At 36.7% G+C, this 13995-nt stretch overlaps 2 protein-coding genes across 3 annotated transcripts in view; one reads left to right on the plus strand and one right to left on the minus strand.

The window, feature by feature from the left end:
• LOC106881582 (probable serine/threonine-protein kinase DDB_G0267686) overlaps positions 1–3654 on the plus strand; it is a 12726-nt gene extending 9072 nt beyond the window's left edge. Inside the window, exons 2-5 of one of the 2 annotated variants that reach the window (XM_014932038.2) lie at positions 118–237; positions 714–1731; positions 2268–2390; positions 2698–2827. In XM_014932038.2, coding sequence (XP_014787524.1) covers positions 118–237; positions 714–1731; positions 2268–2390; positions 2698–2717 — 1281 coding nt within the window. In that variant the 3' untranslated portion in view covers positions 2718–2827. Of the gene's footprint in view, positions 1–117; positions 238–713; positions 1732–2267; positions 2391–2697 lie in introns of both variants that reach the window. The other variant, XM_014932037.2, reaches the window with a different exon arrangement.
• Positions 3655–8196: 4542 nt separating this feature from the next.
• Positions 8197–13661, minus strand: LOC106881584 (cytochrome c oxidase subunit 6A2, mitochondrial). The gene is made up of 3 exons (XM_014932040.2): positions 13502–13661; positions 9758–9903; positions 8197–8404 (listed from the first exon to the last, which is right to left on the minus strand). Exons 1-3 carry the CDS (start codon positions 13608–13610, stop codon positions 8324–8326), a joined length of 336 nt encoding a protein of 111 aa, XP_014787526.1. The 5' UTR covers positions 13611–13661; the 3' UTR covers positions 8197–8323.
• Positions 13662–13995: the final 334 nt, after the last annotated feature.

Consider the following 13995-nt stretch of genomic DNA (forward strand, 5'->3'; position numbering starts at 1 on the left):
TATATATATATATATATATATATATATATATATATTGTACTAAAAAAATATATTAATCTCTCTCTCTCTTTTTCTTCCTCTTTCTCTTTCTCTCACTTTATTGTTTTTCCTGTGCAGGTCCTCTGTAACAGTTCTCCATTGAAGACCAGTTTGATTCCAAATGAATTCATGTTGCAAATCGAAAACCGCAGCACATGGAGGAAGTTACCAGTACCAGTGAACAACGAGCTGAGGAGAGTGAGGCACCTTTTTTTATTATACACCCACACACTCTGTTGTATTTTCATCCTTAGATACAGGAGGGCTTTGGTCCCCAACCTGTTTTGCACCACAGACCAGATTCATGCAAGACCATTTTGCCAAGACCTAGGGATCACACACATAACAAACCAATTAAGTGCATAATATATAATTTAACTATTATGTATATGAGACATATATTACACATATAATCTATGGAAAGTGTGAGTAAAATGTATCCCTGTAGTTGTGGGTGCATTAGGAACTATCTCTAAAGATTTGAACAGATGGATAGAGGAAATAGGCATAAAACCTAGTTTAGTGCAGTTCCAGAAAACAGGGTTATTAGGGACAGCTGGGAAGGTTCCTGGCATCTAAGGTTACTTGTTGTAGCTCGATGTTAAGAATTTTTCTTTTCCAACAGTAATTTGTTGTGCGTATATGAAATAATAATTTTTTTCGTTTTTATACAGATTTTCACCCGTGCAAAATTGTTTGATAGACTTATAACAAGAAGCATCAACGACCTTCAGAAAATCTACAAAGATTACTTGAACAAACATTGCCTGAGTTTCCTCCAAGAAGGTGATCCAACTGGTCTGAAGGTTCCCATCTCCTATGAGAAAAACATCCAGAAATGGCGTCAGGAAATTCAAAACGAATACACCATTCTGCAATGTCAACTGACAGAATTACAAGACTTGGGTGTCTCTCTATTGAATTACGTTACAACTATTGACAGAGTGAGTCAGGTAATGAGTGAGGTCCTCGACTTCTTACCACATATAATCGAACTGATTAAACTGTGGTTAATCGAAGAAGAGATATATTTGAAGAAAGTCGAAGACGAACTCAGCTCTTTGTTACGGAACAAGAATCGTTGTAACAAAGCCTTGCGCCAACAGCATTTAGTCGTGAAAGAGGTACGGGGCAACTACCAACAACAAAAATTCATCAGTCAGAGGTTATGGCAAGATGTCAAGGCAACCCTCCAAGAAAAGAAAGTCCTTGAACAACAAGAAAATATCCTCAAAAACAACTTGAATGTCACAGAAAGCGAATTGAGTCTCAAGAAATCTACTCGTGCCGATGCCGAGGTGCAGTTTCAGACTCACCAAAACACTTCACCAATGTTCTTCGACCACTGGACCGATTTTATCGAGAAACAGGAGCTTGACATCTGCCAGCTGAGACTTCGAAGAGATCGCGTTAAAGTCGAATGGAGCCGATTGATCAAATCGAAATACTATTGCCAGAGGAAACTCGATGACGTAGACAGCAAATATCAGAGCTGCAAGAAGGTTCTGGATCAAATGGAGAGCAAACTTCAGAAAGAAGAAGATGATTACTTAAAGCTGGAGAGGGATTTGGACAGCCTTATTGCCAAGGTTGATGTTCTGGAAAGAATCAGAGAACAAAAAATACAAACGCACACCATCGAGACGATATTTATGAAACCAAAAGCTTTAGAATCTGAATCCAATTCAGACAGTAAGTGACGTGATTTCTTTTTAATATTGTATGTTTTGTATATACTACAGTGTGTGTGAGTGCGCATGCATTTGCATATGCACATGCATGGGCATTTGTTATAACCAGAAATGGCTCTGATGAAAGTAGCATTAATTTTCTTACGTCATTCAATTGTTTCCAATTGATCGATAGACCATTTGAGTAAACCTGTCAGTAATGTGCCTATAATGGCTATGGAAACAGCTGTAAACTAAATTTGCTCCAATAAAGGAAAAATATGTAATGAGCATTATTTTTAACTTGTTTCTTAAACCAGTTTGTCTGAGCCCATCCACAGATATACAATATAGAATTGTGAGGAACCATAACTTGAGACTCTACCAAAAGATTACTTGGAGTTCTTCACTTATCTGTTAGCCTGGTGAGATCAGCACTTCTTTACACAGCTGTCCTCATCGTATGTATATATGTATGTATGTACGCCAAGTTTAATAAATCATACACTGTGTAATGTTTTCTCAAATCATTATCCCCATTTCTTTGTTATATTTCAGCCACTTTTGACAAGGCCTCAAGTCTGGTTGCATCAGAAATCGGCAAAGACTGGATTTGCTTGTACAAAATCTTACCGTTCCGTCCAACACGAGATATAAGATCTAGAATGCGCGATATCGAAAGTAGGTATTTCTTAACATACATTCAAATTTAATGTCTTGCTACTCTTTTGCGCCTATATAACATAGTATCTGTGATTACAATACTCAATGTCTATTTTTGCACTTTGTAAAGACAGTAGAGTGTGATTTGAAGGAGGAACATTTAACTGCTATTTCTGAAATGTCAGCTGACCACATACAGGCTTCTTTCTTGACTCATTTCATTTGTTTTGTTTTGTTTGTTTGTTTGTTTGTTTGTTTGTTTGTTTGTTTTTGCATGATACCAATGTCAACAATATTTCGTATTCGAAAATGATAACGTGAGTAGTTCTTCTGTTGTTGCAGTAATTGAAAACCAATACCAGAGCAGTGATCAAACTATGAAGGAAATGGCATACCAAGCCTTGCAGAAGTGGAAACTGTTCAGTGACCATTCCAGCATTAAAAATTTGACTAATGCACTGGAAAGACTGAACAAAACAGAGATTTTGATGATGATGAAAAAAAATAAATTTATTTCAGCAAAATAAATTTGCAACACACACACGTACATATGTGTGTGTATAAAGATGGATGGATGGATGGGTGTATATATACATATATATATGTATATGTATATATATATACATATATATATAAACAACAGACCATTAATACATTATATATATATATACATACACACACACACACATATATATATATATATATATATATACAGTGTTATATATTTATAAATTAAAATAATTTGTTTTCCATCCAAACTTCCTTCTAGCTTTAAGTGCAGTGTGGAACTGAACTGATGTAATTTTCGCCTTTAAATACCAGAGAAACATACACAAACTAAAAGCATGTTTTCTTATTCATTTACAGTACTGACAGTACAGCACTTCTCCGTCCAATATTAAATTTTTGAGCATGTGTGTGCATGCGCATGCACACACCCATTAAACATACATTCAATTTACACAATTTCACGATTAACCATTCACTCACAGTTTTAATTCTAATTCCACCACATCTGCATATGCACACATTTTGCTCATTATCAAAATGTGTTTCTCTACGAAAGACATTTATGAAAATGTTTCTTTTCAAACAAATTTTATCTGCTTTTCTTATCTAGAAGCGTTTTTGTACACACTTATCTATACACTCTGAGTAACGGACATCATATATCGCACTTTGTACCCAGTCTACAGTTCAGAAACTTGAAATTTGAATAACCAGATGTAAAGTGACAGCTGTTACAAGTATAAATAACACTTTTCTTTTGGTACCAAAAGTTCCTTAGTCTTATTGTTTGTTTGTTTCATATTCAAATACGCATACATATACCCCCCCCCATTTGTTTCAGTCATTTGAAAAACAAAACAGGAAGTTTCAAAGATTGTATCTATAAAACTAATGAATGGCTATGGGGCGGGGGGAGGGGTCCACCAGAATAAAATAGTAATCAAGGAGGTCCATAGGTTTAAAAAATGGTTGAGAAACGACTGAGCTAGTTGGAAAAGAGAGGAAAACAAGAGAGAGACTTAGAAAAATAGAGAGGGAGAAGAGAGAGATGGCAGTGGAAATGTGTCAGGACAGATCCCCCTCAAGGGACAGTTGGGGGTGAATATAGGTGAGGTGATACTGAGGATTGGGCTGGGTGAGTGGGCAGGTATATATTTTCAAAAATGCAGACGACAGTCATTTTGATGAAATCTTATTAACAATTCAGAAACTAATTAATTTATGACCATTGTGCCACACACCTGAAAATAATCTATGATATACATTATGAACATACAATAGAAAGGAATAATGAAAAAAATATCCGAGTTTACTTTTAACCTACTGCAATATAAATCAAGAGTATTCAGTATTTATACTTTCGATCTGTTTTGTGGTAGATTAAACCTAAACTCAGGTATTTTGTTTCATATAATGTCATCCAGTTTAACATTAATAATAATATGGATAATGACTTATATGAGTAATGACTGTGAGTTAGTCATTGGGTGATTAAAAAAATATGAACTTACTTATTTCTGAGTAAAAAAAAAAAAAATGTCTTCTTTATTCATTTTAAAATTCTATCAGTACAACCATGACCTACTCTTTTGAAAATGTATCTGTAAAATGTCATTACAATATACAGTGGTTGTGTGATAAGAAGCTTGCTTTCCAACCACATGGTCCCAGGTTCAGTCCCACAGTGTAGTACCTTGGGCAAGTGTCTTCTGCTATAGCCTCAGCCCAACCAAAGCCTATATATATATATATGTTCTTTTACTAGTTTCAGTCATTTGACTACAGCCATACTGGAGCGCCACCTTTAGCCAAACAAAATAACCCAGGACTTATTCTTTGTAAACCTATCAGTTTCTTTGCCAAACTGCTAAGTTACGGGGATGTAAACACACCAACATCAGTTGTCAAGCGATGCTCAGGTAGACAAAGACAGACACACAAATACACATCTTCACACACAATCAGTGTGCAAATAGAAGTTTACCAAGGTTTGGTTCTCAGTATCCCTCTTGTTTATCATAAATTTCTCGGCCATAACAGAGGAGTTTAAGACTGGTCGCCTATGGAAACATCTTTATAGTGATGCCTTGTCTTTTATAGCTGAGACTGTAGCAGAATAAGAGAAGAAATTTCAGACAAAGAAGCACGTGGTAACTAAGTAAAGTTCTTAATCACACTACCATACTTGCACCTATTAATAAAACCTAATTTCACTAGTAAAGTGGTAGATTTCATTGACTTGAGTTCAAATCCTGCCCAAGCCAACTTTAGTTTTCTTCTCTTATGCGAGATTAATAAAATGAAGTATTCATAGGTAGGAATTGATTGAATTGATCATATTGATCTTCGATAGAAGAACAATTAGAAGGAAAACTCATTGTTCCTGTTTATACAAATGCAAACGCTTACATGCTTGTCCACACACATGTGCATATGTGCGTGCCTATACATGCCTATGTACTCATGCAGATGTACATGTCCACACATGCTTGCACACACACATTCAATCATAAACAAATGAATTAACTTTATTAATTATTAATTTCTACATCTCTTTCTAATGCATACAACAATATTAGTTTGTTTGTTTGTTCGGGTTGTGTATGTGTGTATATACAAGGGATGGTCAAAGATTATACGCACTCCTGATTTTTGCAATGCATTTACACAAAAGGAGGGAATGAACAAGTATGTCGTTTTTCTATATAGTCTCCTTCTTTTCGATGCAATTGGTCCAGTGGTCAACAAACTTGTGTATTCCCTCCAAGAAGAATTGCAGTTGGTTGTGCAACCATTTATGCACTGCTTCCTTCACATCTTCATCTGTAGGAAATTGACAATCTTGTAAACCATCTTTGAATGGTCTAAAGATATGAAATTCAGAAGGGGCGAGATCTGGGCTGTAGGTAATGTATTCCAGCACCTCAAAACCCAATTGGATCGTGTAACCGAACACCATCAGCCAGATATTGTCATATTGAACAAGAGAGACAAATACTGTCGGATCAATGATGTAGCCATACCAAATGACATGAATGTTGAGAGTAAAGAGGTTGAAAAAAAATCACCAAGTACTCCGAATTGAAAGTGGAAATGGCAAGACTATGGAATGCGAGAGGTAATGTAAAAGTGATACCAGTGGTGATCGGAGCATTGGGTTCAACCCCAATGAAACTTCAAGACTTCTTAAGGCAACTGGAAATCCCATGCAAGATTGATGTCTTGTAAAAAGTGGCCTTATTGGGCACAGCACACATCTTAAAGAAAGTATTATTTGTTTGAGGTCCTTGTTGTGACTTGACAGATGACTAAAGACTCCGGTGCATTTTTTCCTACACTGTGTTACAAAGGAATAATAAAAAAAAAAAAAAATAATAATAATAATCCTTTCTACTATAGGCACAAAGTCGATAATCAACTACAGTGACTCCCACCCCCACCCCACTAAATTTGACTTGTATTAATTATTTTACTGTCTCCAAAAGAACGAAAAGCAAAGTTGACGTTGGCAAGATTTGAACTCAGAGCATAGAGAATCAGAAGATTCTACCAATCCAACACCGTATTTAATAAAAATATGAAAATAATGACACGACCATAACTTTTTTTTAATTATTTGATCAATGTAATGTCTACGCTTACTCTCTTTTCACCTTCGAGATTCAGTGATCTCATTGCTGCTGTTGTTGTTGGTGATGGTGATGTTGATGGTCGTCGTCGTGGTGATGTTAGTGGTGTGTGTGTGTGTGCTGCTTGCTAACTTGCTATTATGTAGAATGTGTTTGTACCTGTACAGGTGTGAACGTGGTGTAGACACGGAAACCAGGGAACAGGTAATGGTACTTTGCACACATTCAGAGAATGAGGCAAATAACATAATGACAAAAGTACTCGACATCAGTCAAGCACCAACGGACGACAAACAACGATCAACAAAGACAGGATAAAACAACGATAATGAGAAAATGGGGGGAAGAGGAGGAAGATGGAGGTGACAGCAGAGCTGGAATGGATATATCAGAGAGCATCATTATATCTATGAACACACACACACACACAGATAATACCTATGTACATCCATACATATATATACACATATGTAATATTTATGAGAGGTGTAGGCGTAGCTGTATGGTAAGAAGCTTGCTTCCCAACAACATGGTTCTGGGTTCAGTCCCACTGCATATCATCATCTACTATAGCCTCAGGCTGATCAAAGCCTTGTGAGTGGATTTCGTAGATGGAAACTGAAAGAAGCCCATCGTGTATGTGTGTATATATATTAAATTTAGTAAATGGAGTAAAACGCATTTGTTAACTGAACATATGCGTTTTACTCCATTTACTAAATTTGTATATACTCAAGTACCCAAAATAACAAGGAGTTTCTACCTCATAAACAGGAGTTACACCACAGTCATTTTGTGATCTTTGCTACCCTGGTATCTATTGACCAATTTATTTTGTCTGAGTTAATTATTAACTAGGAGAAAATAAATACATATAATAAAATATATATATATATATATATATTTGTGTTTGTCCTTCCACCATCGCTTAACAACTGATGCTGGTGTGTTTATGTCCCTGTAACTTAGTGGTTTTACATAAGTCCTGGGGTCAATTTGTTCCACTAAAGGGGGTGCTCCAACATGGCCGCAGTCATATGAGTGAAACAAGTAAAAGAATAATGGGCATATGTTGATTAGTGTATTAATGTGTTGAGCAAAGCACTGGCAGGGTTTGGGCTACCTGGTGTCATCCGCAGTTGGTGGGGGGTATATTTCCGCTGGATTTACTTCAGGAATTCCACAGTATCAGTTGAGATAATAACTAAGTAATCTGAAGATGGATTTGGTATTAGTCTTTATTTTCTACACCCCTACTTTCAACCCCATCCTGCTGCTGTAGGGGTTCTCTCACTTGATGAGCAAATAACAACATGACCACTCCAACTGAATATCTTTAGCAAGACAGCACTTTATGGATGGATGTTCCTGACATGACCCAAACTGCAAAATGGATGCAACACAACATGATGCATGGAGTCCCACCCATAAGGGACAATAACAGGATGGGTCAAAACAATTGTCGTACCAAACAAAGACTAAAACTAAATCCATCTTCTGGTTACTTAATCAATTATTATTAAGTCATTACCATGATCATCATCATCGTTTAACGTCCGCTTTCCATGCTAGCATGGGTTGGACGATTTGACTGAGGACTGGTGCAACCGGATGGCTACACCAGGCTCCAATCTAATTTAAACAAACAGCAATGCAAACACGTAAACAACACAAGAAAAAAAAAAAAGGGTGTTATCTTCTTTATTGTACACGTAACTGCAAGGTCACATTGTGACCCGCAGTGAGCTGAACTACAAAGTAGAACTGATAACTTAAAAAGATACTGGCAACAAAATTAATACCCCCATGAAACTACTCTTCATAACCCTCTGGTAAGGCATTCACTGCTTTGTTATGGAAAAGTCCATGGTTACCATCACCCCAAGGGAACGGCTGCAAGAGAAGCAAATAGTAGACATGTTAAAAAACGAAAATGACTTTAATCAGCTGTTGTCTAGAGCAGGGGTTTTCAAACTGTGGCCTGCAAGGACAAGACAGGGGGTCTGTGGACAGCAAATACTTTTTATGGGCAATTTGATTTTATATATGTTTTTTTTTAATCAAAATCTTTTAATTGACAATAAACCTATTTGTTAAATACTGTTAAATAAATAAATGTAAAAATATGTTATTTTAAGCAAATATTTATGTATAAATTTCATAAGCGTTTATAAGGGGGGTCCCTAAAGTAAAGCCTGAAATATAAAGGGGTCCGCAAGTCAAAAAGTTTGAAAACCCCTGCTCTAGAGTGTCAACAAACAGCTATTAATTTACAGATGAACAAATTGCAACTCAGTAAATATAAAGAGACATACACCACAGGTAGACAGATAACTAAATTGACAAATGGATAAAAATTTAACCCTCTACCATTCAGATTACTGTCAAATTTAATACTTATTTATTCACATTGTTTCAAATCAATCTTGTAGCTGTGAGATTTTGATGTGACTTTATTTTTAGAATGATATTGTAGGGAATGTGTAAGAGACCAGATCTTGATTGCTTGAGCATAAGACGGGTAGAATATTTGGGCTGAATTTGGCCAGTTTAAATGCTAAAAGGTGAAAAACAAAAAGTGTGAGCGAGACAGAGAAAAAGAGGAATAGGGGGGGGGGGACAACTCAAGAATTAATTTTGAAGATAGAATGTAGTTGGGAGGGAGTCTGATCTTTGGAAATATAAAGTGGTAGGAACCACTACAGATAGGTTTCATGATTCGGTGTTATTTGATCTCATCAACTAAAAATATGAATAGCACAACCATAAGCGTTGGCTGTGGCTACCAGAGTTATTACTAGCTAAACAGTGTAAACTCTGTAACATCTCAGATGCCGACAGAAGTTACAGGAATTTAGTAAATGAACACCGACTGGCATGATAACTTAGAAGTATGTTAGAGAGGGGGGAGAATGTCCAAAGATGCGGTCATTTTAAGACCTGACAACAACAGGTGGACTTAGCTTTAGTTATGAGGGAGGACTATTTATTTTTCAAGTTATGTTCAAGGAAACCAGCTGGATCTGCCTTCCCCCATGATGTGATCAGCCTGGTGCTCTTTTGATCAGATGTCCATACAGTCACCCACTTCAGTGTGTTAGCCCCACAACATAGTAGGGTACATCACATAGCCATCTACTTCAATGTGTTAGCCCTAAAACCTGGTAGGGCACCTCATATAGTCACACATTCGAAAGCATTTAACAACTTACATAAACGACATATTTCAAAGTGAAAACAGTTTACCTTGGAGCGAATGTAAAGATGTGAATAGGGTTTAAATTCATGCCTTTCATGATCATGTTCCGAGAAAACGTAGGCATTTGCCCAACAGAGGGCTACACCAGGAAGGGCAACAAAGAATGTTAGATTCCGCCAAAGTTTGACTCCCTCTGCAAAACGTGAAATGAAGAAAAGAAAAGTGAAATCTTTAAATAAATGGAAGAAAATTAATCAAGACAATTTGGTTATTTATGTAAAACAAGGTGATACCATCATCATTTAATGTCTGTTTTCCATGCTGGCATGGGTTGGACGGTTTGACAGGAACTGGTAAGGTTAGGTGCCACACCAGGTTTCATAGTCTGGTCTGGTACGATTTCTACAGCTGGATGACACCCCACCCCCACCGCTGTAACACCAACCACTTCACAGCATGTACTGGGTGCTTTCCACATGGCACCAGCACTATTATGGGGGCATAAACAAACCAACAGCGGTTCTCAAATAGTGGGAGGGGACAAGCACAGACACGTGTATATACACAACAGGCTTCCAGTTCCTGTCTACGAAATTCACTCACAAGGCATTGGTCAACTGAGGATTGTTGTTGCAGATACTTGGCCAGAGTGCTGTGCAATGGAACTGAACTTGGAACCACATGGCTACTAAGTGGGCTTGTCAACCACAGAGCTATGCCTGTACATATAGTAAAAGCCTGAAGTATTGCGCAGTAAACCCAACCCATGATTGCAGAACAAAAAATTGTTACACACCTACATAAGGCCCCACCAGAATTTGGATTTTAAGCAATAAGGTCACACAGATGAGATGCTGCATCCATTGCAATGTAGCAACTAATGCTGCAATGCAGATCGAGCTTAATCAATATCTATGATTAGAAAAGGACATTACTGTCATGATGAGGATGGTGATGGTGTTTGGCAGACACGTTGACACACCCACACAGACATTCATAGAAAGATCAACACATATTTTGGCAGTGCTCCAATATAAAGAAACACAATGGTCTAAACCAGCTGAAAGAATATAATTATACACCTATAATGAGAAGTAAATGTTAATCAGTCAAATAATGGTTTCACATTTTGGCACAACGCCAGTAATTTCAGAGGGAACTCAACAGGGACTTATTTTATCAACCCTGAAAGGATGAAAAGAGAACATAATTCCTTCAATAATATTCAAGTTTGCAATGGCGAAAAATGAAAATCACAACCACTTTATTTTTGCAGCTGGCTCACCAGGGAAAAATCTGGAACCTGAGGATGTGGTGGTGGCTGGTAGCACTGAGTATAATTCATCCTTTCAATAGTTTGGAAGTACGATGGATGTGAGGCATGTTTCAGAGACATGCCCTGAGCTTGAAGGCGAAGAAGAGCACTAAGGTAGTGCTGTAGCTGGGTTTGCAGGTTAACCAGATACTCATGAACATACAAGATGGCCACTGCTAGGTCTTTGACCAAAGGTTTGTCATGTCAGGGATTGCCTGGAACTCAACAACACTAAAAGTAAACAGTTTTGAAAGATACCTTCCCTTCCTGAGATGCGAAAAGAAGAAATGCACTCGCCCCTCGCCTTATATATCAGGCAACGAAGCAAGAGAAAAATAATGAAAGATGCTGATCAGATGAGAGGCGGGACGGGCATCGATTAAAAAACAAAAGAATAAACGTACGTTCTATATAAAAGAGTTATGAATATGATCTATATAAAAGATCAGTTAAGAGTTAAGCCGATTAGACTATAAATAGTATAAATTTAGTTTCAGGCACTTTAAAAAACGAAAACAGAACAAAATAAGAAATATCTATTAATATTTTGTACTAGAAGATGCAAACAGGTAAAGTAGAACTGAAAGTGAATATATAAATTTAAATGTTGAAGTGAATCTAACGGATTTTGTGTTATTTTAAATGGCTTATAAACACCTTCCACGCTGCAATTGTTTTCGTTCCAGCACACGATCTCAGATCAGGTCACTTGCTATGCAAGTGCATCTCCGTAATTTTTATCATTGTTTAGCAGATGCAATAGTGACTCAAAGGCCGTTTCATGCGTTTTCACTCAAACTGGTTTGATGAGTGCCAACGAATACGAAACATTCGCATCTTGAGTCACTCTGTTGTTTCTACTAAATATTAATTTTTAAAATATATATGTGTCTACACACAATATACAGAGCGATTGTTTTCTGAATTTATCTTTATTTAGTTGGGATTTTTTTCCTTCCAGAAAACTAACGTTGACAGTACGGAAAGTTTACAGCTCCAATTATAATAAATTTGTAAGAAAACTTCGAAACGAAATATAAAACAATCAGATTAGCAATATATATTTAAAAGAAGAGCTGTTCCCACAAATATACAAATACACACACAACAAAACCTACATAGATCTCACAATTCATCTAAGAGATACACACACAATTGCTTTTGTAAGAAAAAGTAGAGTTGGGTGGGTCGCATATTCTACATGCCCACTATTATATATATATATATATATTTTTTATTATTATAGTCAGAGGTGGCCGAGCACGTATGCCCGTAATCTAGGTTTTCAGGCGTTCTTAAAATGAGGTTAACTTAAGATAAATGAAAAGCACCGTTACTGACTTTTGAAGGTCAATGTTGGTTTATGTGCAAACCCACATGCGGAAATATGATTGCTCGGACAATTGTTTTAGTTTATTATGATTGGGTAACGATGGGAAAAAGAGTGGGGTTAAAATGTTTGTTGTCAGGTTTTAACAGGATTCAGATATAGTATAAACTGAAGTTACGAAATAACTAGAGAAATGGTATAGAGTGAAAGAGAGACAAAGTTTAGAGAGGAAATAAACAAGTCATTGTTATAGTCATGGAAAGCTGATAAAAACGATGTGCAAATAAAAAGAAAAAAAGACTGTAAAATGAGAGATGGGGCCAGCATTTGGATGCTACAAGAGTTTTCGACCTTGGACAGGTGAAAGACAAAATCGGTCATCGACATCTCAGAATATGAACGCAAACGTAAAGGACGATAGTTTTTGATTTCTTTTAGAGCCACAGGGATCAAAAATGTTGGGGACAGTACAGGGATGAAATGCAAAAACTATTTGTGCTGTAGCTGGGACAACATCGAAAGAAAACAAGGAGGGGGGGACGACAATGGAGTTAGCTTCTGTCGCTTCTCCGTCTGAATTTTTATTTAATCGTCTTCTTTCTTCTTCTCTTAAACCATTAAATTCTCAATTTAATACAATAAAATATAAAATTTCTAAGACATATAGAAGGCTAGAAATAGCAGCCAAATCACCTTGAAATTATGCTGCATCGTCTTAAATAAAACATAATTTCTACGATAAGCACAGGGCCACAAATGTAAAGGAAAGGGTTAGTCAATCAAATCGATTCCAGTATTTAACTGATATATTTACGTTGATCGACCACCGAAAACACAAAAGACAAAGTCAAAATCTCAGTGGAATTTGAACCTAGAAACAAATGGGAGGGCGTAACTAAGTATACAGCAGAAAGCAACTTAATATATTTTTTGTTTACCAGAGTTGATTATATAATCACACCAGTATATCACTGGTATTTGATTTCAGTGACTTATCAATGTTCTAGAGAAAGCTAAAGGGCGAAGTAGAGACGTCGGTTAAGAGATCCCATGCTTAAAAACTTCACAACATAAAAGATACAAGTTAATTTACCGTTTAGAGAGTCGAACGTTTAACTGGATGATTCTAATGTTGAATAGTCTTACCTCCATGGTCTCCAGAAGTAGCTGAAGGTCCTTGAGCGGAGAACGTCCTTCTCAAGATGTTTCCTAGACGGGAAGCCATGTTTGTTCTCACCGAAATAACGTTTTGCATAATACAGCAAAGCTAGCATTTATATACCTAACCTCGATTTCGTACCTGCAATCGATTTCCTGTTTTGTTTTTTTTTCTTAGTTTTATTTGTAATTTTGGCAGAAAGCAGCAAAAATTTTCGATAGGTGTGTGTGTGTGTGTGTGTGTGTGTGTGTGTGTGTATGTGTGCGTGCGTGAACAGCGTTATTGTCTTCTTTTGCGCGTCGAGAACATTTATTGCGCATCGAAAGCGAAGTGAAATTAATCGGGTTCGAATCACCGTTATAGTTAATCGGGTCCGAATCATGGATCTCGATCGTTACCTTTCTGAATTCAAACTAAGCTTGTAAGCATGTATGATAATTTACACGATAATTAATTACTATCATATTAAGGAAATTAGGAT

This window comes from Octopus bimaculoides, chromosome 26 (assembly GCF_001194135.2).
Source record: "Octopus bimaculoides isolate UCB-OBI-ISO-001 chromosome 26, ASM119413v2, whole genome shotgun sequence".
In the NCBI taxonomy this organism is placed as follows: domain Eukaryota; kingdom Metazoa; phylum Mollusca; class Cephalopoda; order Octopoda; family Octopodidae; genus Octopus; species Octopus bimaculoides.